This window comes from Macrotis lagotis, chromosome 8 (assembly GCF_037893015.1).
Source record: "Macrotis lagotis isolate mMagLag1 chromosome 8, bilby.v1.9.chrom.fasta, whole genome shotgun sequence".
Lineage (NCBI taxonomy): Eukaryota > Metazoa > Chordata > Mammalia > Peramelemorphia > Peramelidae > Macrotis > Macrotis lagotis.
Window position 1 is genome coordinate 187,266,865 of NC_133665.1, and position 27,749 is coordinate 187,294,613.

Here is a 27,749-nt window from a genome sequence, read left to right on the forward strand (position 1 = left end):
CTTTCTGGGAAACTCCAGATTTGCCAATAACCAAAGGTATGGGCTCACTTGTCGGGGTGGCAGGCAGCAATCGTCTCCTCGGAGATCTCTTGGATTCATAGCAGATGGGCGAGTCGTCCTCTTCCAAGAAGCTGTGAGGGCGATGGTAGCCCCTTGGCCTCTCAAAATCTGAGCTATTGGCTGGGCAGCGGTTGTAGAAGTCATAGGTTTGCCTGGGTGTGAAAAACATAGCGAGAGTGTGAATGAATGAGGGCCTCCCCAGGACTGTGGAACAACCCTGCAGGCCTGACCCTCTCCTTGGAGGAGCAGAGGGGCCGGCAGCACCTCGAGGGCACTTGTACTCGGCCCGTATCAGGGACAGGGATAGGAAGAGCCTACTTTTCCTTGAGAATTCATGCATAGGAGATGGCTCCCCACCTTCCCTCGCTCCCTGCTTCACGGTGACCTTTGCTGCCCCATGAATGGTCTATGGCCAAGCAGACATTTTATGTCTCCTGTGTGGGGCAATGCTACTCTACGAAACAAAGATGAATAGGCAAGAGAGAGTGGCTGGGGGTTGGATATGTCTGGCTAAAACCTTCATTGGCTGAGACTCCAAGTCTTCCCACTTCTTTTCTACTCCTTTCTGATGATAATTCCACCCTGTCCTTCGTGCCCTAGTTTCAGAGGCTCTCTAGCACCCTTTATGTGAGTCTCCTATTCACATGACTGTTGATACTATCCAAACAGTGGGTTACTGTTCCCTGTTCTTAAAAAAAAATCCACGAAGTCCAAAGAGTTGCTTAAGCATCTTCCGCTGTCCCTGAAAACAAGCCCTGATGCATAGTCCCTGAATCTGAAAGGCCTCCAGGGGGGAAGAGGGGCAGGGGGAATCAGGCTGAGGGCCTACAAGATGCTTCCCGACTTCCTCCCTCTCCTCCCATTCATTAGGAGTTTGATTTTGGTGGAAGGGGATCTGAGTGTGTAGAGACTACCTGCCAATGGAGGCTGAGGGCTGGGATAGGAGAAGGATGCTCAAAATGCTTCTGGGAGATTTCGCCTTAGTCCAGGGTGGAAGTGACCTCACCTGCTACCCACCAGCATACAATCGTCCTCATAGTACTCATCGCCACTGAAATACTCCTGCTCCCCCAAGCAGTGGTCATCCCCGAAGTAGTCACACCCCTCTGAATCTTCTCGGCAAATGGTAGGGAGCTGCCCATCACCCGAATCAGACCTACAGTCAAGACAAAGGAGGACGGGGTTTACCTTGCATCGGTGTCATGGATGAACCTGATAAGTTGGTCAATACCCCCACATATCCCCAGCCGGGGTGTAGGTGCACAGGTGTGACTGGTTTCTCTCTCCTCCCATCACCCCCAGCCCTGTGCCCTCTGCTCTCTGCAATCTAAACCCCTGAGACAAGAACCATCAGGGCTAGAAGTTGTTCTTGGTGTCTTGCAAACTCTTGGTGTCCAACTAATTCAGCTCAATAAAGGTGGGAACACCAGAAGGAAGCGAAGATATTCATGGAAGAAAGAGAATGGAAAACAGAAGTACAGGGGCCTTAGTAAAGGTAACTTTTGGGGGGGGGCACTTTGCTCTTTCTCGCATTGCCTAATCTTCTTTTTTCGAAATGTAGTCTTGGGATGCCACAGAATGTAAGTTGAAAAGCTGTATTCTCCACCTGGTTAACCAGGTAGCAGGCCAGGTAAGTCCTTAACCCTATTTACCTCAGTTTCCTTATCTGTAAAATGAGACAGATAAATAGCGAACCACTTCTGAATGTTGCCAAGAAAACCCCCCCAAAAGGGGCCACAAAGAGCCAAATATGACTGAAAATGACTCAATAGCAATTAAGTGAGACTTCTTGGATAAATTCAGTCTAAAAGAGCAAACTAATCCAGGAAGAGCCACCCCACAAGCATCTCAGTTTTCACAGACTGTCACATCTAATTGAGAGATAAAAACTTCTGTTTGGTGTTTTGCCCTTCTATCAATGCCATGCTGATAGCTTAAGGGAACCAACTTTTTCATGCCTCTCTCCCCTCTATTTTAAACCAGTTGTGCCTCCTAGGTCACTGAAAGTGTTCCCTTTCTGATCCCAATGGTCCAGAGGCTCACTTCACATTGTTAGCACTCAAGGAAAAGCTTCTCTTTATCTCTGAGGCATTTTGACTGAGCCATCGATACTGTGTAATGGAGAATTGGCTTTACCATAAAACTTGGGTCAGGAAGCACTGGGCTGGGCACACAATCAGTTAGCCCGGGCAGAACTGGGGTTTAGAGTTCCCTTTCCTCATAAAGGCAGTCATCTCTCTCACACTTCATCATCTAAGGTCCCAAGTTACAAAGAGTTCTCAATTCTCGATAATTAGCGGCATGTTTCCTGTTTCCTCATCAAAACCACCCACACTCCACCCCTCCTTCATCCCAGCACTTAATATACATTTTTTGGGAAGGGGAACATACCTAATGTAAGTTTCGTAATAGCGGGTTCTATCCAGGAAAGGCATAAAATATGGAAGGGGGAAAACAGTAGAATCAGATAAAAATAAATGTTTCTGTTCAACAAAGGGTATGAAAATGTGGGGATTGCTACCTGCAAATCAAGTCAACAGAACTGGGGCAGATGGAGAGTTCTTAAGGGAAACTATAGGAGGTCACATAATGGAAGCTCTCTTTTTCTACTAAGACTCAGAATACTTACAACTTCCTAGGAAGGAATCCCAATTTTGTTTGTAATGCTTCTCAACCCTAAACAGGAATTTGCCACAGAATGTGGGAAAAGAGAGAGAGAGGGAAAGGCTAGGGCCACTCAATGAGATGGGACATACTACGGGTGGGACGTCTAGGCTACCAAATGCAAATACATCAAAGGTTACCTTGTGATACTTGACCTTCTTTGAGGCACATGCTCATGCTTGTGGTGTGAATGATACCCATTTTCAGACACATGCTCAAGGTTTCCAATGCTGGGGTGCTTCCCGTTAGCAACTTTGGACATATTGGCATTATTGAGATTGGCATTTGTTGAGTTGGGAACTTGCTTTCCTATGGAATTATGGTTATGATGGTTAGGATACACCGAATTTCCTGCTGGAGGAAACATTGGGTTCTCAGTATCGCTTGCAGATGGAATTGAAGGCCTTTGGACATGCAGGGGACGGTGGGTGGTATTTGTCTGCTGAAGGGAATCTCTCCTATCACTAGTGACATGATTGACATGGTTTCCAAACAAGGCACCATTTCTCTGCAAAATAATGGGAGACAATACCAGGTAATTTAACACAGCATTTGACGCAGGCAGGCTAGCCACGTTAGGTTTTTTTTTTCTTTTTTACATGAAATATATTCTACTAAAATTCTACAGGATCCCTGTGATGAACAAAAGACTGTGAGTGTCTGAAAAATCCATGTGAATGTGCCAGCAGGGTGAATGTCCTTCCCCTGGACAAGTGTGAGGTCGCCAAGGCTCAGAGATGGGAAGCAGTGGCACTCCCTGGCCATGCAGGCCGCCTGAGAGAAGCCCAACCCTCACCCAGAGAGTGTCACACCCATCTGAGGCAGGTGGCAACCTGAGGGGAGTGGGCAATGGATGTAAGCTCCAGCTATGAACCAGGCAGAGGCTGACTGGGTCGTGCATGGTGTGGGATGGCGGGGAGGCAGTGACAGGCCATGGGTCAGGCTCCTCGCTGGAGACCAGCGTGGAGCTGTGCCAGCTGCTTTCAAGGTGGATGGGAAGAGAATGGAGCTGGAGCAGAATGGAGCTGGTGGGGACACGGCAGGGATGGTCATGGAAGTGCTGGCTGTGGAGTTCTCTGCCTAGCTTATGTGCTGAAGTGCTTCCTGTGTGTCTCAACTGGCCTGACTGTTCACAGGCTCGTCTTGGGAGCCCAAAGTGAAGTCCTAGAAGCACAGACTTTGAGAGTTGGAAGTCCTGCTCCAAAATTTCCAAATGGACAGAATAGAGCTGTGTTTTGAATAATTACTTTGAATACATCTTCTTCTTCCTCTTGTTTTTTTTCCTCAGGTTCATCATCTTGCAAATCACATGATATAGCGCGACGGATTTCTGGCCCAATATCATGAAGGGTTCTTAATCCTGCCTAGATCAAGGAGAACAGCAGAAGAAGTTAGACAGCCCCCTCCCCCTGGCTCAGCCTGGTGACTTGGGGTGACTAAAGTTTGGTATAAGCCCGAAGATGGACTGTTGCTATCCTCAATGAAGACAGTTCACAGGTCTGCCCTCAAGGGCCCTGGCTCACACTTGGTGTTGCCAGTCCTCTGGAAGGGCGGAAGCACATTCCAGCCCTTGGTCACCAACTTGGCCTTTATGTGATCCAAGGTGTCTACCCTAGCCAATCTAAGGACTGGAGATGGACAGATTCTAAGAAGAGAGAAAGAAACCAGTCAACCAGTTGGCTTTGAGGTCTGTTGCTGCTATAAGGACCTTTCATTAGGTGAAGGGAAAGGCATTGCATCTGCTGCAAAGCAACTGAAGGTAGGGGACCATGGATTGAACAGGAACCAATCAGATACTTGAGATGACAAAGTTGTGTCTCTGCATAGACAAAATCATGCCTTACTATTTTGATTAGAAAATAACCAAGACTGGGCTTAAGCATCATCAAGGTCCCAACCAACTAACTGAATGTGGTTCAAGTTTGAGTTATTGTTACATGATGGAAAAAGGTTAGTTTTGGAGGTAAGGAAACCCAGGTTCAAGTAAGTCACTAACTTCTCAATGACTCCAGAAGCTTCTAATTTCTAAGACTAGTGAATCTGAAGGAGTTTACCATATGGGGTGGGGGAGAACTCAGCATGTAAAGTCACTTAGGAAATCCCAAGTCAGGGCCAAAAAAGAAATCAAAGGTCCAAGCAGTAATGGCTTTCCTGTATCTAACTTCTTCCACAGTTCATGACTGCAGATATAGGTGCTCCCACAAACCCTGGCCTCTGACTCTACTTGGGCAGGTTTGTGGGAGACCTGAGAAACCTTCTGCTATTCACCATGTTAAGAAGCCACATTGAAAGGCTGTTGTCATATTCTCTATGAGGAGGGGCTAAGTGGGTAAATTGCAGCTTGTAACCATGAATCAAATGGTGTCACCCACAAGTACAAAGGTGTCTTTAGGGACTGGACCTGCTAGTTCATGTGCTTTCCCTAGGGATGCTGTCACCCACACATAGAGGAGATGGTTCTTAATTGCCCCTCTTCCTGAGGCCTTCTGATGCTTTGGGTCTTTACCTATCCCCCCATTATCATTCATCTGCCTAGCAGTCTGTTTGGCACAGGACAGGAAGTGGGAGAACTCTTTAAAAATGAAGTTTGGTGTACAATGCTCGCTTAAGTCTGCATTTAATGTTTGGAGAATCCAAATTGTTGGCAGATGAGAATCGGGCCACATGGCAAATCTTCAGTCATTGCCAGCTGTGTGGTGTAGGAAAAATGACACTGAGACAGAATAAGTTTTGGTCATGCAAGGGCATTATACAACAAGATGACAGTCAGTGAAGAGCTTACTGGGATGCTGCCCAGGGGGTGACTATAGCCCCTTCTCTCATTCCTTGCCTTGGCTCTCATCTCTCTCACCCTGGAACCACAGGAGTGACTCATTTTTAATGTAAAATTGTAGGAATCTGCCAATGAATTTTAGTGAGGTGTTTTACCCTTAAAGGGCATGAGGTCTCCAACAAAACAAAACAAAACTGTGCTTGGAAGACGACTCACAAGTTCCTTCCATCTTAGGAAATGATTGAGAGAAAGAACTGGTAGGAGTTAGAACACTGACTCTCAGAATTCAGTATTCTGGTCTGGGCAAGGGAAAACAAGCTCAAATCCAATGTCAAGATGCCAGTGTTTTTACACAGGAAGACATTCCCTAGGCTTTGCTTCTAATTCTCAGGGTCCCTTGGTCCCAGGTAGCCCCACAGATATGCCCATGACAGCAGGGATGATGCATCTGAAATCACAAAGTCATTTGACTATCAGCTTCCTTAAAACTTCTCTGCCTATAGAAAGGTAAGGGAGTCAAATATCATGATAAAATAATTGCATTCTTATGCAACAGGGCTGGAGGTATAAAAGACAAAGGATATAAACCAGTCCAAAACATTCTAAAATCCAGTTTGGAATCTTTTAAGGGGCATTTATTTACCAAAAAAAAGAATGTAAAAGAAGTGTTTGAAAGGTTTGAATTCTACATCCAATGAAGGAAAACAGGGTTGCTATACAGTGGAATAGACCCAGAAGGGTGTGCAAAGCTGATAGACACAGCTGGTCTTGTGTCCCCACAGGAACAGCGTGCATGTTGTACTCAACCAGGCCAATTTGCTTTGGTGAATTATGAATACCCTTATGCAGCACAGATGAGATGGCTTAGTAATTCCCTTTCAGCTTCCTCAAGATCAACTAGTAACAGATAAAACCCATCGGCTATAATCCAACTCATTGCATTAAGTTAGAAAATAATAAGAGAAATAGAAAACTATTTATTTGAACAAATTGTTGACATTGTCCTATGCTGGTTGGTTTAGCATTTCACTGAAACACACAAAGTGATTAACAACAGAATTGCATAAGAAAATCAAAACTGTCTCCAGCTGTCCCTCCCCTCCACCACCATTCAATAATACACAAGGTTATGAGTCAATAGACATGTTAATGCAATGCAGTCATGTTTCATGAGCTGGACGGGCCCTACAGTTGGTTCAGGACAACACAGATCATGAGTCACGTTGGGTGGGGGACAGAGACATCACCTTCAAAGACAAATAACGATACAGTCTTTGTTGAAGAGACAGTAAGATGGGAAAAGGCATCTCCCTAACCAAGAAACGACAACAACAACAACGACAAAATCTAGAAAACATTATCACACCCGGTTTTTGTCCACAAGGAATAAAATATACTTTTTGAGATACTGGCATGTCTTCACATTTTGAAAAGCATCACATATAGGGGTGGATGAACACTCTGGGACAATGATTCTGACCCCAAATTTGAACTGAAAGAAAGCCTATCGCACCCTGAATTTATTACATATGATAAAAAGTGTGGGAGGATTTCATATTAGTCAGGCTAAATGGCTTAGGCTATTCCCCAGATTCCCAACAACTTCTCACTCCTGGAAATATAGAATACTGCCTTAAGTTGTGCAAGAAAATTGCTGTCTTTCTATGACTAACCCCAAAAAAGGATCATTTTTCTTTAAAATAAAAACTTTACAACCAATGTAGTGATCTTATTTTCCCATATTTTACACATGTCTAATGGCAAAATGTCATTGTAATATAAAGGTTTTCAAATATTATTAACCATTAACCCTGCATAATTAAATCTAATTAAAAACATTTCATTAACATTACAGTCGTATGATTTTAAAGAAACATACAGTAGCTATAAAATATACTATGTATAAAGACAATAGTTACTTAGTTTGAACATGTCCAATCCTATAAAATTGTAAACAGTTTCAAGCTTCATGTTTTTTTAAATGCTAGATGTTCCAATAAATATTTAATAAACTATTTTAAAAAGGAGAGAAAACAAAGAGCTGACGATTCTAGATTCCATTTACTAGAAATGTGGGAAATTTCCCCCCCCCCACTCAATGTTTAAGAGACTTCTAAACAAGAATGTCACTACCCCTCCATAAGCAATGGCATAGAATAATAATTTTATCCATCAAACATGAACATTCACTTATCTCCTGGATAGTTAAGTCACTCTTAGCTGTCAGTGTATTTTGAATATTGAAACTATACTCTAGAAAACTACTGGTCATTGACACTATCAAAGATGGGTGTGTTTAGTCACTCATATAGCCATTAAAAATCATGCAAAAATGCTTTTAAAAGAAGCATCAGGATGACCCTATGACCCAGCAGTGACCACAAGACATAGAGTACTCAAGCCTTGGTTGGTGTAGCCCACAAGATCACTGTTGAGGACCTCCAGGAAAAAGTATATTGGTGTCTTGACAAAGCTACAGTTTAATCTATGTTCTACAGTCCAATTAAATCAGGTAAGTGGTTAGTGAGAGCAAAAGGAAGAATTTGGAATTAAACTATTGTCAAATAGAAGAGTTCATCTGAAAAGCATTATTTTTTTCTCTTCTTGATGATGGAGAGTTTGCAGATATACCCTCCATTTTGCAATCTTTTCCCCTCCAGGGAAGATGTGACTGTGATTTCATTTACTAATTTATTTTATACAGAATGAGTGGGAACGGAGCTCCTTTCCATTAATCAGTGATATTAATTTCTTTGCTCAAGGGTCAAGACTAAATAAAATTATTCTTTCAGTTCTCTGGGTGGGGCTCAGCTTTATAAATTGAGTAATCTTTTATCATTCTACATGAGAAGGCAAGGGAGCCATCTGAAAATGAGTGACTTTCTTTCCTTTCTCATATTCTCCAATGGCAAATCAATTTACAAACAATCTATGTTGGAAGAATGTAATTCTTTTTTATAATTTGTGATGTTAAACTTACAGAGGGTATTATTAATTTCCTGACACTTTCAAAATGAAGGTTCTGCAGTATTTTGGAGTTTACTCTCAGTATTTCCAGCAATGTAAAAACTAACTAATAACAAAGAAGGCAAGATTCCAGGTGCCATCTTAGGGAGCAATCAGTTCTCATTCTCAGAAATCTGCACCATCTTAATTTTCAAAGTGAACATCATCTTACTGGATCTTTAGGATAACTCTACAATGTAGTTGCATCAACTATAACTGCCCCCCCCCCAGTTTTTCAACTGAGGAGACTGAGGCACAAAGAAGCTAAAGGATTGACCTGAACTGTTAAGTGTCAAAACTCGAACTTTAGATGTCTGAACTCTTAATTCCATGATCTTTCCACTACATTTTCATCATCTTGCTGCCTTCATTTCCCATAACACAGGACAGGGACCTATTATAAGAATCATGTGAGAAATAACATCAAAAATAGCTCATTCATCAGCTTCTCATTAACTTTTCAGCAGGGTTTTGGACAAATCTTACCTCAACACTCAGAACACTTTCAGTGTAAATTAATTATTGTAAGCTTTATTCAGGGATTACTCTTAGCTAGTCATTAAAGCAAATCTATCTGTGGCAAGAATAGCGCTAATAGATTTGGAAATTTTTCAAAATATTTTAGATTTTCAAATTTTTTACCAATTTAGACAACAAGTCCTTCCAGTTGTCCAAAAGCAATAGTTTGGCTATATCAGAAGTTAGTGTTGAATGGATCCCGTGGGACAATGTCAAGAAGTTCCTAATTAACTCAGCAACATGTGAGTTGAAGGACACAGGAGAAGGAGCAAGTAATATGGATCTCTTTCTAAGTAATGAATATCAAAAGATAAATTGCAGACCCTTTCTGTAAGGGAGATCCTGTCCAACAGCAATATAAGCACTGTCCATTCTTATGGAGATAGAGTTACAATTCCTTGTTTCTCTGGGAATTCTTCAATGTCACCTGGGATGTGGATCCCTGTCCAGGGTGATAGGAGACAAAACATGCTGAAAATGTAGTAGAAAAAGCACAGGACAGAGTCCAAACACCTAAAGTCCTAGTAGAGAGGAAATGGCCAGTGCTAGGACTTTCCTGAGTTTGTCTCCAAACTGGTACCTCCTGAAACATCAGAGCAAAGCCCTCCAGTTTTCACCTCTGCTAGCACCAGGACATATAGGAAAAAGAAAATATTTATCCAAAGAAAAATAAGCATGGTCACATAGAGTGTGGAGACTTGCTCTCCAGCTAAATAATGTGGTTTCTGGTCAGACCTAAGACAAGGCATTTTTTCAAATTGAGCAAGATTTAAAAAGGACATTCTTTGTATTGCCTTGTATTGTGTCTTGACAGTAAAATAGGTGAATTCCTAGAGTCTTGGACATTTTGAAGTGGAAGGGACATCAGCAACCATAAAGTCCGACCCACACTTAAAAGGAATCCCTTGCCCCCTGGCTTCTCATTTCCATGTCACAGAGTCCATCGCAGTTGTCCCTGAAATATGGGCATTCACACCCAGTAGTACTGAAAGCTGCCCTTGACAGTGCCTTGGTCCCACTCACCTTTCCTCCTTTCCTACCCACAGAATGCTGGGGCTGCCTTGAACACTCCTTCTAAGTCATGAGGCTGTAAACGTGTCACAACTGTCACAATGTGCTCAGTAAGTAAAAACGTCATCACCAAGGAAAAAATGGGGACTTAACAGGATTATCTCTTTTTTTGTACTCTTCCCCTCTGTATAAGCCTTCTTTCAGTAAGTTTTCAACATCATTGCTATTGTCAAATAGAAAAGGTTTTTTGCATACAACAAAAGCATACACAATTAAACTTCTTAATTAGAAATCAATAGATATTCACCATTTTTAGAGAGATATTAGTCAATGATCTGGGGGTGGGGGTGAAGAGCCATAAAGTTTCTTGAATATCGGCCACATCCTGAAACCAAGAACTTGGGCATTCTCATTCTAAAGAAGAATCTTAGTTTAAAATCCGTTTTTTTCCCTTCTCGGCAGGTTGGGTTAACAACCAAGGTCCAGTGACACAGTCACTTCTGCTCTTAATCTAAAGTTGACTTTTCTGTAACCACAGGTCCCTTACAAGTCAAGGCTGAGACAACCTGCACAATTTTCATTTGGGGGTCTCTTATATATATTAGAGTGGAGTCAAAGCAGTTCCCTAGAGCACAAGAAGATTCAACTAGAACAAAAATTCCTTTGGTGTTTCCTTCAAACAATTCTCTAAGTCTCATATAGATGATTGACATTCTTGGCATGTTGTAATCAAATTTATTTATTGACTTGGAAGGACTATGAAAAGCAGAATATTACTGAGTTATAAGCATTTTCTCTGGCAGCTCAGAAAAGCCTGGATTTCCTCCTCTTGTAGGACTTGGGTCAGGTATGACCAGGCCAGTGCTAGCCCTCTGAGGCTGAGGCAAGCAGAGGGTGATGACACTGACACTGGGTGGTCCACACATGGCAGGTGTGGCTTTTCTCTTATTATCTGAGTTAAGGCATCAAATACCCAACAGGCAGGTGTCATGAATATTTCATCATCACTCTGATGGCTGACTATCAGGACTACCACACTCAAGGAGCTTCTCGGTTTTATCAAATATGGTGCCATGGAAAGGAGTCACAAGCCGCTATCTATGTCTACTAACTCTCCTGGTAGAATTGCAGATCTACCCCAAGTATGTATAAAACTTGTCAAAAACATCATCTGTAGCCTTGACCATCTCAGTTATGCCACCAAACTCCAAGTTTAGAAGAGGAGGATGTCAAGTTAAGCCAGTTCTATTTTAAGATCTCAAGCTGGATTCATGGGCAGGGGGTCACCATCAACTGATGGTCTTAATCTTGTGATGAGAATGAGAAGGCTAGCCTTAGTTCAGATAATATCCACAAGAATCCTGAAGTCAGTGGGTATATATTCTACTCCACTCTCCTATTCTAGAAGTACCTACTACCCAACCTGCCTGGACATTTTTAGGAAGACTGAACCTACTTTGGAACTGAGTCAAGGATCAGTCTTTTCCATCTATATTAAGTGGCTGCTCTCCTTGCCACACATACTGTCTGCTTGGTCCTTAGAGGGATCTCCCCTCAGGGCAGGATCAACCTCTATTTTATTGCCTATACTTAGGATTTCTCTCTGCTTATTACTTTTTTAAAAAAATCACCCAGTCTTGTTTATGGGATGGGGACCAGGAGGTCTGAGGCAGCTTTATTTTTCTCTACATCATGCCTATTCCTATTTTTGAGAAGCAAAGTTATGACATCAGCACCTGACCAGGTCCCCATGGCATCTGAACACCTCTGCCTCATCACTGGATGCTATTTCCAAATATTTAGCTTATGCCTTGCAATCTTCTCATTCCTGCAGAGACTAAAGATCCTGGAACTATAGAATCCTGTATTTATTTCTCTTTTTCTTCTGCTGGAGAGGTACTGAACTTAACCAACCACCTTCTCATTAAGGAGAATTCTATGACTCTGAGAAATGGAAAAAGCACCTTTGTGGTGACCCTCTGCTTACATCGTTACGCCTCTTGGCTAAATCCTAAACCTAAAAAAGAGGAGATGCTCCCTTACTTCATGGGCGACAATGGTTTGGGACAGAAAAAGGACTTAAATAAAAACAAAGATTTCTCAAAGTTCTGGTAGTAAACAGGCATACGTTATTATTAGTCTATTCTTAATAATAAGCATTTATACTTTCAAAGTGCTTTACAATCAGTTAGCTATTCCTCACAACACCCCTGTGAGGTAGGTCAATATTATTGTCCCCATTTTACAGATGGGAAAAACTGAGGCACAGAGAGGTTAAATGTCTTGCCCAACATCAAGCAACAAATGAGTGCTAGAGCTGGGACTAGAACCCAGGTTTCTTGACTCCCCAAAGTCCATGAACCTAGACCACATGCCCCAAAGAGGCATCCACAGAAGTGGCTGAGCCTGGACTAAAAATGAACGATGCGAGATGGCGTTGACGTGTTGGGACATTTCCTATGAAAACATTAAGATGAAACCTGAGGTGTCGCCTTTATCTTGTTGGCGTGTGAGTGTGTGCACGTGTATATGTTGCGTGTGTGTATGTGTATGTGTGTGTGTGTGTACGACTTAAGTGCATCTGCGTTTCCTTCCCTTAAATAGTCCCCCTGGGGTCTATACTGAATGACAGTACAGAAGAATCCTGGATGAAAGGTAGATCATGACAAAGAAGTCTACAAAAAGAGCTTGGTCAGCTCAGGCCGGGGTGGCCCACTGGTCCCCAGGAGTTCAAGCAAACTAGGGATAAAAGACTGGAGAAGGTCGTCATCCACCCATCCAAAGCAGATGCGTGTTGGGTTGTGTGTGTGTGTGTGTGTGTGTGCGTGCACACACGCGCATGTATGTGTGTGTGTGTGTGTGTGTGTGTGTGTGTGTGTGTATGTGTGTGTGTGTGTCTCCTTCCCCTTCCTGGCCAGCTGTCCGCCCCCTGCCCCTTTTCTCTTCTCTCCCTGGGTTTCTGCTCTGAAGGGCACATTCCTGGAGGCCGCGGCTCCCACAGACAGATGCTGCAGCACCGTTTCCCACCTCCCGGCTGAGTGGTTTTCTCGGAGGGGATCAGACTGTGGATGTGGGTGTTTGTTTTTTTTTCCTGCGCTTCTCCTGAAATGCCGGGTCAGTAGAAATAGGCCGGCTTGAGCCTTCTCTCTTTCAAGGCCTTAGCCACAAATGCCTTCCGGCTTACGAGTGTGATGATGTAGCTCAGGCAGAAAACTCTAAAGCATCCGTTCAAGCATCTGAAACAAATGAAGCAGCCAGTGAAATCTCATCTTTTAGTATTTGTTCTCCTCTTAGAGGAAAAATGACTGCTTTGTCTTTAGATGGGCCCATGCTTTAAAAAACAGAAGAAAATAAAGACCCCTCCATGGAGTGCTATGATGGCTAGATAGGAACGGGCAGCTGGGTGCCCTGGGGTTCCATTTCCTGTCTGTCCTGTGCAAATACGCCTGCTGGTCAGGGTCTTCAGTTAGAGAGGCCTTTCAAGGAGAGGCACTGGCTTCTCTCCCTCTGCCTGCCTAGCTCACCAAGGGCCAACCACGGCAGAGAGTCCATCACACAATCTAATTTTGTTTAGGCAGCAGGAAGGGTCTCCGCTCAACTTCCAAACAATCCCCAAGTTGGGGTTCTCTCCTTAAGACAGCCTTTCTACCGCCTTGTGTGGGCAAGGGACAGACAGCATCCTCAGATCTTGGGAGACAGCACATCTTCTGCACCACAGAAATTCTTGGAATGATGGAGGAAAATGTAACAATCACAAAAACTAAGACAAAACCCCAAACCCCCAAAACCCCAACCCCCCAAATTTACAAAAATCAAACAAAACTTTTCAGGCTTTGATAAATCTGTATTTCATGATTTACTAAACTAATTCACATCTGAATACTCCATGAATGTTCTTGTAGGGCAGGTTTGTCGGGGAATATAAAATAACATCATTAATGCTGTGAAATGGACCAGACGTGGTTGAAGCCACAGTCAAGGGTCTTGTCTGATGAACTTATCAGCTCCCCAAGGAGCCTTATGGCTCACAAATGCAGCAGCGATGGAGGCCAGGCAAAAGCAGAAGACTGAATGGCAGGTGGGAGGTGGGGACAGAACAATGGCCCAATTCGTCCTCACTCTCTCTTTTTCCTTCTTGATCCCAGGGATTTGAGAAAGAAGTGCTATTGAGGATGAAGATAATGATGATGAAGGTGATGATGATGGTGATGGTGAGGAAGAGGATGAAAAACAATGGAAACTACACACTCATCCAGTTTCACAGATGATGCTGGGAGGCACAGTAGATTCTCACATCACTCCTTTTCCAGGAGGTCACAGGGCAGTGGGGCAAAGAGAAATTCGATGGATACAACTTGGTTAAAACTCAGCTGTGTGGTTTCCTCAAGAACCATCTAGCAAAAGATATGAGATCTATCTTGGAAGGAGACTTAAAGTTTTTTCAGACCAACCACCCCCATCGTCGACGGAAGCTGCCTTCCCACTCTGCCAGGCATCCACAGACACATGATGCACACCCCCCCTCCCCCAGCATTCCGGGTGAGCTAGGACTACCCCAATGGCATAAGCACTCACTCCTAAGGCATTACCTACAACCACAGACCATTTTCCACCACATGTCATCTGCTTTCTTCCTGGATGCTTGACTCAGAGCCAATCTTGTTCCCGTCTTGATTCTACATGTTCCCTGATAGTCACATCATGACCTCATCAAGTAATGGTGAAAAAAATACCAATTCATGCTAATTAGATTCTAAATAACAAATAACATTTGAAGTCATTTCTAGAGCAGAGGAAGCCAAACACGGAATATGTTTTATTAGTCTATATTTTATGGGATTTTTAATAAACAAAAATGCATTTTCATGACTTATTTATATCATGGTCACAACTGATTTTTGTGGCCTATGGGCATGAAATAAATGGCAGACATATCCTTTTCTTTCTAGTGGGATTATTTTGATGTATTCATCAGGTTTTCCTCCCCAACCTGCAAAGTATCAAATATGCAAGGGAAAAATTGCATCACCACCTCAGTATGGTATGGAAATGTCTTTGGCTGTAGCCTCTTTTCTGGTGCTAACTCCATGTGGTCTCTAGATTTAGGAAGTCACCTGGATAGAATGGAGTAAGCTTAGCCAATATGAGAATGTCTACATCTGGATCAGGTTTCATCCCTAGGCTTCATGGAAGGCATGGACCTCTATGCCGTCAATCACATTAACCACAGAAAACAACACAGAGGATCATGATGGAGTGAATATTGGCCCCTTCTGAGATGATTTTTCAGAGATAGGGTGCAATGGATGTGAGGTCCAACAGGCCGAGGATTGACCCCTTCCCTGACACCAGCCATGTGACTATGATCAAGCCCATTAGACTCTCTTGGCTGCCAATCTAATTCAACAAGTATTTATTAATTGTCTACTATACGAAAAGCACCAAACTGGCTGCCAGGGTGAGATAGGACTAAACAAACCCTTGTCATCAGAGACAAATCATGTGAAAAGGAAGCATGCTGAAGATAATCTGAGGGGAGATTAGGCAGATCAAGAAAGGCTGCTCATAGCAACTGACATACAACTTTCTTTGAAGGAGGCTAGGAGCTCTGTAAGGCAGAAGTGAGGGGGGGGTATGCTAGGCAAGGAGGTAGGAGAGGCAGGACCAAGTTTGGAGACAAGTAAGGGAATCAGTTTGGTGAGCACCCAGAAAATGTGAAGGGGGGTGATTGATAGCCAATGATTTGCAACAAGAAGGTTAGAGTCAGACTCTGAGGGCCTTTAAATGTCAAGCTGATGAGTATTTTAGTTAGAGACAAGACTATAATTGAAGGTCCCTGAGCAGGTGAGCAACACAGCTTGGAATCATGCTTTAAGCATACTGCTATGCTTAGAAGGATGAGAGGCTGGAAGCCAGGAAGCTAATGAAGAGGCTGCTTAGTGAGGGTCTGGCCTGATATGGCTGTGATAGATGCCATAAAGGTCTCTTTGATGTGGGGAGCAAGGGGAAGGGAAAAATCAAGAAGACTCTAAAGCTGAGAATGGTAAAATGATGGTAGAACCCTCAACAGAAATGAGATTTGGAGGAGGTAGAAGTCTGTGTGTCTATGTGTCTCTGTGTGTGTGTGTGTGTGTGCGTGTGTGTGTGTGTACACATGCGTATTCTGATTTTTTGAACAAGCTGAGTTTGAGATACAGAAATGACATCTAACTAGAGGTTTTAAATAATGCCTAAGAGTATTAGCCTGGAGCTTAGGAGAGCTAGATTAGATCAGGATTAAATCAGTTGATATGAGAGTCAACTCTGCCTAGAAATGACCATTAAATTCAGAGGAGTTGATTCTATCTTTAAAAGAGAGCATTGAAAATAACTGTAAATAATATAAAATACTTAATACAAGCCAAGGAACTATATGAATACAACTACAAAACTTTTCATACAAATAAAATCAAATCCAAACAATCAGATAAAAGATTAATTGTTCATGGTTAGGTCAAGCCAATATAGTAAAAATGACATTTGTATCTAAATTGATCTATTTTTTTCAGTGCTATACTAATTAAGATTTCAAAAATTACTCTATGGAACTAGAAAAAATAGTAAAAAATTCACCTGGAAGAACAAAAGGTCGAGGATAATCAAGAGAATCAATGAAAAAAGTGAAGGAAGGTGTTCTAGAATTTTTGGATCTCAAACTATTATAAAATGGTAATTATCAAATTAACTTGGTGCTGGCTAAGAAACAGGGTCATGGGGCAGCAGAATAAATTTGGTACACATTACATTATAATAAATGACCAGACTCAAAGATTTAAGCTTTTTGAACAAAAACTTATTATTTGACAAAAACTTCTGGAAAAGTATGAAAAACAGTATGGCAAACAAGACAATGTCAAAATGGATACATGATTTACACATAAAGAGTGATACTATAAGCAAATTAGGAGAGCATAAAGTAGTTTATCTGTTGGATCTATGGATAAGTGAAGAATTAAGGACCAAAGAAAATATAGAAAGCATTATAAAATGTAAAGTAGATGACTTCTAATTATGTAAACTTAAAAGGTTTTTGCACAAATTGAAAACAATGCAAACAAAATTAAAAATAAAGCAGAAAACTGGGGGAAATTTTATAGTGTCTCTGATAAAGGCCTCAATTCCTTTATATACACAGAACTGAATCAAATTTATAAAAATACAAATCATTCTCCATTTGACAACTGGTCAAAGGACATGAACAGGTAGTTTACAGACAAGAAATCAAAGCTATTTATAGTCATATAAAAATGCTGTAAATCACCATTAATTAGAGATATGCCAATTAAAACAACTTCGAGGTACCACATCATACCTATCAGATTGGCTAATAAGACAAAAAAAAAGAAAATGTGGATGTTAGAGAGAATATGGGAAAACTGGGTCATTAATGTATTGTTAGTGGAGCTGATCCAATAATTCTGGAGAATAATTTGAAACTATGCTCAAAGGGCTATAAAATTATGCATGCCATTTGATCAAGAAATACCACTGCTAGGTCTATGTTCCAAAGACATTAAAAAATGGAGTGGGGGGGAGGGCAATGGGAAGGACCTGTTTATAAGGAAAAAAATTAAAGCAGTTCTTTTTGTGGTGGCTCATTGGAAACCAATGGGGTGCTCATTAATTAGGAAATGGCTAAACAAGTTGTGCTATATGATTGTGATGAAATATTATGATGCTATAAGAAATGATACATAGGATGAGTTCATAAAAATCTGGAAAGACATACACGAATTGATGCAAAGTAAAGTGAACAGAACCAGGAGAATATTGTAGATAGTAACAGCAATATTGTATATTGAAGAATTGTGAATGACTTAGTTACCCTCAACAATACAGTGGTCCAAGACAATCCCAAAGACTAATGATAAATATCCAGAGAAAGGATGTAGTTTGACTAGTTGTAATTGCATGCCATCTTCACTTTCTTGTGTCCTTTTTCTCTTCAGTCTTCTTGTACAAAATGACTAACATGGAAATGTATTACACAATTGCACATGAATAACCTCTATCTGTCTACCAACTCAGGCAGATGGATAGAATTTGGAAGTCAAAATGTTTAAAAAATGTTAAAAAGTGTTTTAACATGGAGTTGGGAGAAAAAAATGAAATCTATTTTTAAACTTTACCTAAAGAGAGGGCAGAGAGAGACAGAGACAGAAAGAGAGAAGGGAATCAAGGAGAATACCTTGGGAGACACCCCTGAGTAGGTCACTGATGATGACTAATCAAAGAGAAGGAAGAGTTTGAAAGGTAGGAAGAATACTAAGAAACACCTGTGGAACAAAACCTCAGGGAGAGAAAGAAACTAAAAGAAGGGGCTGTTCAACAGGTTCAAATATTGTCCAAAGGTCAGGAAGAAAGTCCCTTCAGTTGAGTGAGAAAGCCAGCAGCTCTGTCACCAGGGGCTCAGAGGAAACAGAAATGTAGATAAGTAGAGTGGACTGCTTTATTTAGCAGTCTGGTTCAGAAAGGGAGGAGCTAAAGGACACTGTTAGAGGGCATGGGTGGAACAAAGCAAGGTTTCTTAGGGGTGAGGAGGAAACCCTGAGAAGACAGGGAGAGACTGAATGGTACAGAGGGAGGGCATCTTGAGGAAGGAATGCGAGGTTGAGGGGCTGATGCCATGCTGACATGAGAGCTACCTGTTAGAAACTAGAGCAAAGAAGAGAGAATACAGGATGCAGATAGTCTGGAAACCAGGAGAGGAGAGAGGGACGAGGAAGGGGGAAGTATGGGGAGCTTGAGAAGAGAAGGAAGTATTGAATAGACCTGAAGGGAGTCCAAGTGCAAAGGATCTCCTTAAAGGAAGACAACAGAGGGGAAACATCTCTGTGGAACATAAATAGGATGTCTGCTAAGGACTGGGGGGCGGGTTGCTACATGACTCCCATGAGCAAACATGGAGCTAAGGTAGTGGTGGGGATGGTTGGGCCAAAGCTGCAATAGGAGGAGGCAGAGAGGCAGTTGAAACCTGAGGATGTGCAGAATTAAGCTGACTCACCACGAAGGTGCAGATAGGGAGGCCTCAATGCTAAGCATCAGACTGTCACATAACAGATGGTGAATAAGCGTGGATAATGCCTAACTGTCAGAGTTGTTCTGATGATGCTCCAGTGACATCCAGGATGGTAAATGCTTTACAAACCTCAGAGTATTATATACATATTAGTTACTGTGAATTAATGCCAACTGTTGAGGGGGGAATTTTTTTCTTTGAAAATCTATCATTTTGGGGCTAACTAGGTGGCACAGTGTATAGAGCACCGGCCCTGGAGTCAGGAGTACCTGGGTTCAAATGCGGTCTCAGACACTTAATAATTACCTAGCTGTGTGGCCTTGGGCAAGCCACTTAACCCCATTTGCCTTGCAAAAACCTAAAAAAAAATCCTATCATTTTCTAGACTAATCATCTAAACTAAGAGAAGAAACATCAACTCCAAGTGCTATGCTCTCTTCTGGTGAGCTAACATTCAGATTGCACCACTTTGACCCCCTCTCCGAGCTGCCTCAGTGTAGACCATTTCAGAAGGCCATAAGCAGCAGTGCTTCAAGGGCAGAAACTTGGGGCCCTTTCTTTACAGGGAAGGGCCAGAACTTGGAGAGGCTCTTTCAGAACCACTCTCCTGCCCAACTGTCTTTAAGACCTCCCAAGGTTGGAACAGAAAACTCCTATAGGACAAGTGCTCAATTTCTGCTTTTCTTTCTATAGGGAAATATGAAAGTTCATTGATATGTGCCAAGTTCTGAAGAACTTTTTAAAAAAAGGATTGAGCATGAATCCAGAAAAAGAGCATCATTCACCCTGTGAACAAATTCAAAGTAAAAAGAAGATTTTTTTATTCCTTATTTTTCTGACAGGAAAAAACCACAATTTGGATCTCTCCTTCAAGTTCCAACATGCTGCAGGATTTTTTTCAGCATGGGGGTGCCCTCCCCTCCCCCTTCTCAGTTCCGCTTCATGTTACATCTTTGTCCATTAAACTGTGAGGGCAGGAATTGCTGTCTGCCTATCTGTTCACTCATTGCCAAGCACAGAGATTGGCACAGAAGGCACTTAATCAAATTTTACTGACCAATTTATCTTGAGAAGCAGTGTGGTGTGTGTATAAGGAACTCTGGAGGAAGAGGATTCCAATTCTACCTCTTTCACCCACTACTAGCATGACCTTGTACAAGTCACTTCACCTCTAGAAGCCTCAGATTCTTCATCTGTAAAACGAGGGTGATGGACTCAAAGGTCCTGACCCCTGATAACTCTATGGAACCCATGTTCTCTCCCCTCAGACTGAGGTAGAGAGAACACACCAGACCTACTGAGGCCTGATGTTGACAACCCCGCAGAGTGAGATCACGAGGATGCTGAGTCACCTGACAAACAGGTTGAAGGAGGAAACATTAAGAATCACCTGCGGTATGAGATTCAGCTGAATTCAATTCTCTCCCCTCTTAGGAAATGTCCAACCTTCTTTTCCCCAAAAGTGACAATGTGCAGTCACCTCAGTCACCCAGTCACCCCCTGCCCCATCTAGTGTTATCCTCTCTCTCTCTCTCAACATAAATAAAAGACGTTTTCTACAGAGGAATCTAAATTCCTTTAAAAATGATCAATATTATCCAAGAAGCTAAACATTACCACAAAAGACTACCATAAAAAATTCATGATTGAATAAAACAGAAGAAATGCTTTGTGTTATCTCATGACTTGGGATGAGACAGGCATAGAGTAAACTGGACAATCCCTACCAAAAACCCACCAACCTTGGGAGCAGAAGCAGAAAGGTAGTGTCCTTAATGCCAGCACCACCTTGATCTACCTCCTCTCTCTTCTGCCTACCTGCCTCCAGCTGGCCACTTCCTGATGCTCTGGCCTCATGTCTACCCAACAAGCCTTATGAGTATTTCTCTAAACCTTCTCCATGGGCACAGTGCCTAAGGGGTGCCAGCAGACTGTGGAATACACACACACTCTTCAGGGCCCTGGGGGTAGGTGGCAGTGGGTGGGCCAGACGCTGGCACAACAGCACAATCCCCAGCCTCAGTCCCATCTAGATGGGGCATACACAGACAGATACACACACACACACACACACACACACACACACACACAAACACACAGAATACACACAGAGAGGTGATGGATGTTACTGGAATGTACCATAAACCAAACAAACAAATAAAAGGAAAAACACCTAGTCAGATTCAGAATTGTCTTTTTGGTAGCCACTATGAGACCTGGGAGTGGCCATCTCTTTGGGAGAAAGCGCCAAGGCAGCAGAATGGAAGGGCAGCTCCCCCCCTCCCCAATGCCCATGCCTCTGCCCCTCCCGTGACATTCTCGTGGCAGCTTAATGAGAGCTTATGAACTGGTCTCCCATAGCTGCAGTGAGTTTGTGGACAGAGCAGCTAGGATGACCTCAAGCAGCAAAGGAAGAGAACGGCGCCACTTACCTGCAGGCCTTGAAATGTCTATCCCTGGACCGTGGCAGTGTCCATCTGCTCAGTATCTCCATTGAAACAAAGTTCTGGAGGCACTGCTAATCGTGAATGGTCAGCTACCTGGTGCTTCGAAGAAGCTTGCAAAGTGGTTAGTGGGAAAAGAGGGAAAAAAAGCCAATTCACCTGTAGAGCAATCGTGGTGTTCTTCGCAGGGTACTTTCCCACCAGGCCTTGTTCTTTGCGTTTCTTGAATTTCCTAAAGTAGTCCTGTATCAGGAAAGTGGCATAGAACTTCCCCACGGTTACCTCATCATCTAGATGGACAGACCAGACAGAGCTCTCCCGAGTCAGCACATGTGGACCAAAAGCCTCAACGCACACACCTGGCTGAGGGGCAATGAGTAGGGACGGGGCATGAGCACCCAACCCGGGACCCTAGCTAGCATGAAGCGGGCTCAGCAAAGCAATTGGGGCTCTAAGTGAGAGTCATTTAGTGAACGAGCAGGAAACAGAAGATTTTTATGACATTAACAGAGGCAGCATATTAGTAAAAACTGTGAAATGCTGTCTGGGTTATTTTCTCAAAGTAAAAAAATAAAAGGGAAAACAGAAGGGGATCAGTGGGCCACATTTTCACCTCAGCACACAGAGATTTACATGTGCAATCACAAAGAATCTTAGCTGCAATTGCCCACCCAAATCTCAGATGCATGAGATGAAAGAGTTGACCACTGAGAGGTGGAGAGAAAGCTCTACGAGTGTGGTGAGGGGTCCTGGCCTGAGCTATGGATGCTTTCTCTCTGCCAATGACCTCCATGTTGGATGGGCAGCGAGAGCTCCAGCTAGCCCAGAAACAGAGCCAAAGTCCCATGTACAGAGTTTGAATTGGAACTTGGCTGGCGATGTCGTTGACGATGCATGAGGCAGAATGGAGCCGTGGCCTACCCCATGTAAAAGGACCAGGCCCCATGGACTCAACTGTGGGGGAACCTGTGAGTGGGTAAAGTCAAGTGAAAAAGCTGGGTTTTGAATGTAAACTGGAGGGTAGGCATCATAATGATAAACCTCATGTGACATGATACAGAAAGCAAGGGCTCTTTTTCATTGTTGCAATAATAATACATATGATCCTAGATCTTGAGTGGAAGGGAACATTTAGCCTCATTTTTCAGATGAGGAAACAGTTTAAGGGACTTGCCCAATCATGGTCTGGTATGTTGTATGCAGTGGATGGTTAATAAATGTTTGTTCAATTGAACTGAACATTTAACTAGAAAAATAACCATTAAGCCAGATCCATGCTCTATGGGAAGAAATAAATCTCAGTGGGATTTATGTGTAGTGTAGAGAGTGCTGGGTTTGAAGCCAGAGGACCAGGGTTAAAATCCTGCCTTTGACTCTTCCCTCACTGTGTGGCCTGGAGCAGGCTGCCTCACTTCATCTCTGAGTCTCAGCTTCCTTTGCCCTAGAAGAGGCATTGGCCTTCATGGTCCCTTCCAGTTCTAAATATAGGATCTCTGGAGGTTCTCCTATGACCTGATGTGACCGATATGGTTGGCACACCCATGGTTGGAGTCCTGACTGACATTCCATACAGAATCTGCTCCCATATGACAGGCTAAGGTGGAGGGAACCACAATCATGTTTGAAGTTTTCATGCTCATGGCTTGCATGACCCTGACTCTCTAGCACTGCCTCCAACCCTTAGGATTATCCTTGAGGGTTGCTTAACCTTCATTTCTTGTTCAAAGCTTCTTCCTTGGGAAAGGGAATTATGTGCATTCCTGTCTCTGATTTGTGTCTCCTGATTGTCATCTGTGGAACAGAATGAAGTTTCTCCAAACATAATTTTTCTAAACTCTGTGATTCTAAAAGGAGAAATGTCAGCCTCATCTACCTTGAGAAATCTTTCTAAATATGATCTGATGCTAAAATGTTTATTAAACCTATAAAGGTTTAAGATGAAAAAAGCCCATTACGATCATGGATATGGTCACACCTTTCATCTTCCCAACCTTTCTTTCATCCACATATTAAGCACACACTCAAGCTAGTACTCTAGCCCTTGACCTGGAGGATTTTGCCTGAGCTGACTCAACAATCTGAAATCTGACCAGTATTTTCAGCCTCAGGCCTCCTCTCTGAGGGACTGCACGCCTCTGGTGGAGGCTGGAGCACTCTGCTGACCCTCTGGATGTGCTCACCACCTGCTGCCTGGCTGAGGGAGTCTCTCTATGACCTGGGACAAGGCAGCAGCTCTTGGACATTTGTGAAACAAGTGAAGTGCCAAAGGCTCCTGATCTGTTTACTTTGGAGACCCACAGAGACCAGCATCTAGTCTGAGACCTGTGCTCTTCGTAGGATTTGATTTGACTCTTGAATTAGCCAATGTGGCCCTGGGGGGAATGGCAGGATTAATTTTCAGGCCTCCTTAGGTGTATAGTTGCTGAGGCTCTTCCAGACAGTAGTCCACAGTCATCTTAGGGAACCAGGTTTTTCTTAGTAGAATCCTGGTTCCCAAGCAGCAGAGTCATGGCTGGATTTCTAGGAAGCAGAATTCACAAATCATTCTCTTATGTCAAAATAGATGACAGGGTAAAGTTTGAAAGAGTTCTGTAAATGCAGTGTTATCATTTTATGGTCATGGAAGCCAGTAAGATGAGCACAAGATGTGGCAGGGCTCCAACAGAACTTTGGAAGAATTAACAAACCAAAGCACTAGCAAGATAGGAGAGAGTGTCAGGGGAGAGAAGCAAAGATCTGGAGAGAAGAAGGCCTGCTTGGGCCCTCTGGAGTAAGAATTTGCTATTACGACTTTGGGGGATCGTGGTTATCCTCTCTTTACAAGATTGTAAGTTCCGTTAGCACAGGAATAATGCCATATTGACCTTTGGGTTTTTTCCAGTGGCTCAAACCCTATACGGTCTGCTGAACTGAAGCAGAGATCTGGTCATGGTAGGGAAGGAGGCAAAGAAGTGAGGTTTGGATTTCAAGTCAAGCTCTCCTTTGGGGTGAAAGTAATCCAAGTCAAGGAAGAGATATAAGGTGGGAGAGAATTGTTGATTGAGAGATTTTATTTTCCCTTGTCAGAAAGAATTCTAAATTCACTTAAGATCTCAACCCTATTGTGATCTATAAACATAAAAATATGGAAATTCACTTAAGGAAAAAAAAGCAGTTGGACTAAATCAAGTCTCCCCAGAAGAGATCTTTGATGAAGGTAAAACAATTTTGAAGACCAATATACAAGAATGAAAATCAACAGATGGTGTAACTGAAAAAAAAAAACCTCCCTGAGGCAACCACACACCTGTCCACTCGTCGACCTTCCCAACTTTCAAAACACTTTGGGAAACCTGTTTCCACACTTCTTAAGGGCACACTTGATGAAAATATCAAACAGGAAAAAGCATGCTGCCATGAAGGTTTTTCTACAAGAGTTTCCATCTTTACGTTCATGTAAGTGACTCAAAGATACAGTGAATATGTGAGCTCCCTGGGCAGAGAAGGAGGCAAAGAGAAACTCTGGGGTGGTTTTAGGATATTTCCCAAATATCATCTGCTTGCTCTTTTACTATCAGTCATCAATTACTATCAAAAACCACTGGACACCAGAGAGACCAATGCATCTTGGAGGGCTATCCTCCAATGAGGTGTGTTTCTTGCTTCATGAAGGTCCAAGACAATTCCTTGACAGCTGCAAACACAAATATCACTTCTTTGATGATCTTCCAGTAATAACTAATAAACAACGAATCACACAGAATATGTACATTCAAAGGTAGTCGTAGTCATAGTCATAGTCAAAATAATAATGATGGAAGCTTACATTTCTTTGCCAACTCAGTGCCAGGCACTTTATGAATATTATTTCATTTGATCTGGAGAGGATCACAACAACCATGGGGAGTAGATGCAGGTATTATCTCCATTTTAGAGATGAGAAAGCAGAGGCAGACAGCAGGTAAGTGACTTTCCCAGAGTTACCAAGGTGGTAAGTGTTAGAGGCTGGTTTGGAAGTCAAGTCTTCCTGACTCCAGGTCCAGGACAATGAATAAAGCACCAAAGTCAGGAAGACCCAAAGTCCAGCCCAGTCTCTACCTTCTGCATCCCCTTTTGTAGCTAGGTGACACAAGAAAAGCTAAGAACACTGCTGTAGATAGAGGGTGAGGCTCTCCAGGTCCTTTCTTTTATAGAGAGTCTCCTGAGTGCATCAAGTCCAAGAAAATGACCCAATCCAGGGGTGGAAAATGGTGACTGGCCAGCCTGGTAGGCCCCTGCTGAGTGCTTCTGGTGGAAGTAGACACAGCTGGTGGATGCTGAGGAAGAAAACTGTCTGGGTTGCATGTGGGAAATTACTTTGATGTCAATGGAGCATGACCTGGTGAATCCAAGTTGAGACGTGGAGTTAGGAAGACTTGAATTGGAATCTTGCCTCAAAACCCATGGGACCTCTGGTCCATCATTCGAGCACTCAGCCTTGGCATCCTCATTCAGAAAATCTGCACAATTAGAGCACATCCTTCTTGGGGTGGTTGGGATGAACAATAGAGCTCAGGGCATGATCACAGCAATCATTCTTATTGTCACTGTATTTCTGTGACTTCATTGGTCCAGGAAAGGCATTCCCACTACCCATACAGACTGTCATTTGTTCCCCAATTTGGTATCTTAGAGAGGTGAATTGGGCATGCAACGACTTGCCCAGGGTCACACAGCTAGAGGTGTAAGGTCTTTCTGGCATCAGGGCCTGCTTTCTGTTCATGACATGAAGTTGTCACTATTGTGATAAATGTGAGCTTTCATTATTATTATTATTATTATTATAATTGTCTCCCTGATCCCAAACCCCACCCTTCTAACACCAACATTCTTCTGGTAATATTCTTCTGGAACATCGTGATTTCCAAAACCAAAACCAAAGTTGGGGATACTCAAAAGATGACAGATAAATTGTATTTATAAGAAGACCTGGACTTTATCAACCTGCAAGCAAGCTATGACCACAAAGATATGTTGTAAATGAATGATCAGAAATGGCAAGAGACCAGTTGTGCAGCAAGAACAAAGGCCCTCCCTGGGATTCACAAAATGATCAATAAGGACTTTGAAGCACTGGACAGATCCTCTGTACTGACAAGAATCACACAGAGAAGACTTCAACTTGCACCAGTGAAGGAGTAGATCATGGAAGGCCATCTGAAATGCTGGGAAGGAAATTCTGAATATTAACGATGTCAATGAGTCCAGAGAGGGCACCAAGGCCAGAAAGGAACTGTCTGTTCCTTTTTGATTTCTGCAAGGGTCTCCAGCAAAGTTGAATTTTGTATACCTTCTAGCAGGAAGGCTACAAATCTTCCTTAAGTACTCAACGAAATGGAAAATTGTGACCATATACAACCAAGCCAAGGGGGCTGTTTGACCATTAGGCTGTCCCTAGGGTTGTAGTTATAGAGGGCTATGGAAAGCACCGTCTCCCTATCCTGGTTTTGGATAGCTGTATTCTTTACTCATCTCTTTCTGTTCTAAATTTCATTCTTTCAGGTGAAGTTGAGAAGTAAACAAAGCCTTTCCCTGCGCCTAGGACTTTGGGCCATTTGAGCAATTATTAATTTAAGATTATACCTGAGCTAGTTTAGAAGTGTTTTCATTCGTAACTTCAAATCAAATAATAATCCAGCGAGAACATGTTTCCCCTTTGCCATGATTGCTGTTGATTGATAATTTTTTGTTTATTGCTTTTGTTATATAATACAAATGGCTTTTTTTGAACTTTGGGATTGAGATATGTAAACAGATGCCATGTGAAGCTATAAATCACTTAAGAACCAGGTGACTCTTATCAAGGTGGGAGAAGAGCAGTTCAATATATGCTCCAACAAGAAGACCTTCCTCGGAGAGTGCAGAGAGCATGTATAGGAGGAGCCTGACTTGAAGATCTCTTCCTAAGTCACCAGTGATCTCTTTATTGAATATCCAATAGCCTTTTCTCAATCTTCTCTTTGCAGCCTTTGACATTATCCATCACCCTCTCCTCGATTCAACCTGGACTCTTTTCTCTCTAGGTTTTGTGGTGCTTTTCTTTAGGGTTCTTCTTCCTCTGACTATTCTTCTCCAGTCTCTTTTGCTGGATCTTCAGCCAAGTAGTTCCACCTAACCACTGATATCTCCCTAAGGTTATTTCCTCATGTGCTTCTGCTTAGTGAACTTGTTAGTTCCCAAGTATAGAATGACCATC

The 27,749-nt window shown here is 42.7% G+C and overlaps 1 protein-coding gene across 8 annotated transcripts in view; it reads right to left on the bottom strand.

The window, feature by feature from the left end:
* CACNA1D (calcium voltage-gated channel subunit alpha1 D) overlaps positions 1-27,749 on the bottom strand; it is a 350,522-nt gene that overhangs the window by 10,989 nt on the left and 311,784 nt on the right. For all 8 annotated transcript variants that reach the window (XM_074199181.1, XM_074199185.1, XM_074199184.1 and 5 more), the window contains 5 exons: positions 21,695-21,825; positions 3,972-4,088; positions 2,865-3,232; positions 1,067-1,216; positions 49-212 (listed from right to left, as the gene is read on the bottom strand). In XM_074199181.1, coding sequence (XP_074055282.1) covers positions 49-212; positions 1,067-1,216; positions 2,865-3,232; positions 3,972-4,088; positions 21,695-21,825 — 930 coding nt within the window. The remainder of the gene's footprint in view (positions 1-48; positions 213-1,066; positions 1,217-2,864; positions 3,233-3,971; positions 4,089-21,694; positions 21,826-27,749) is intronic.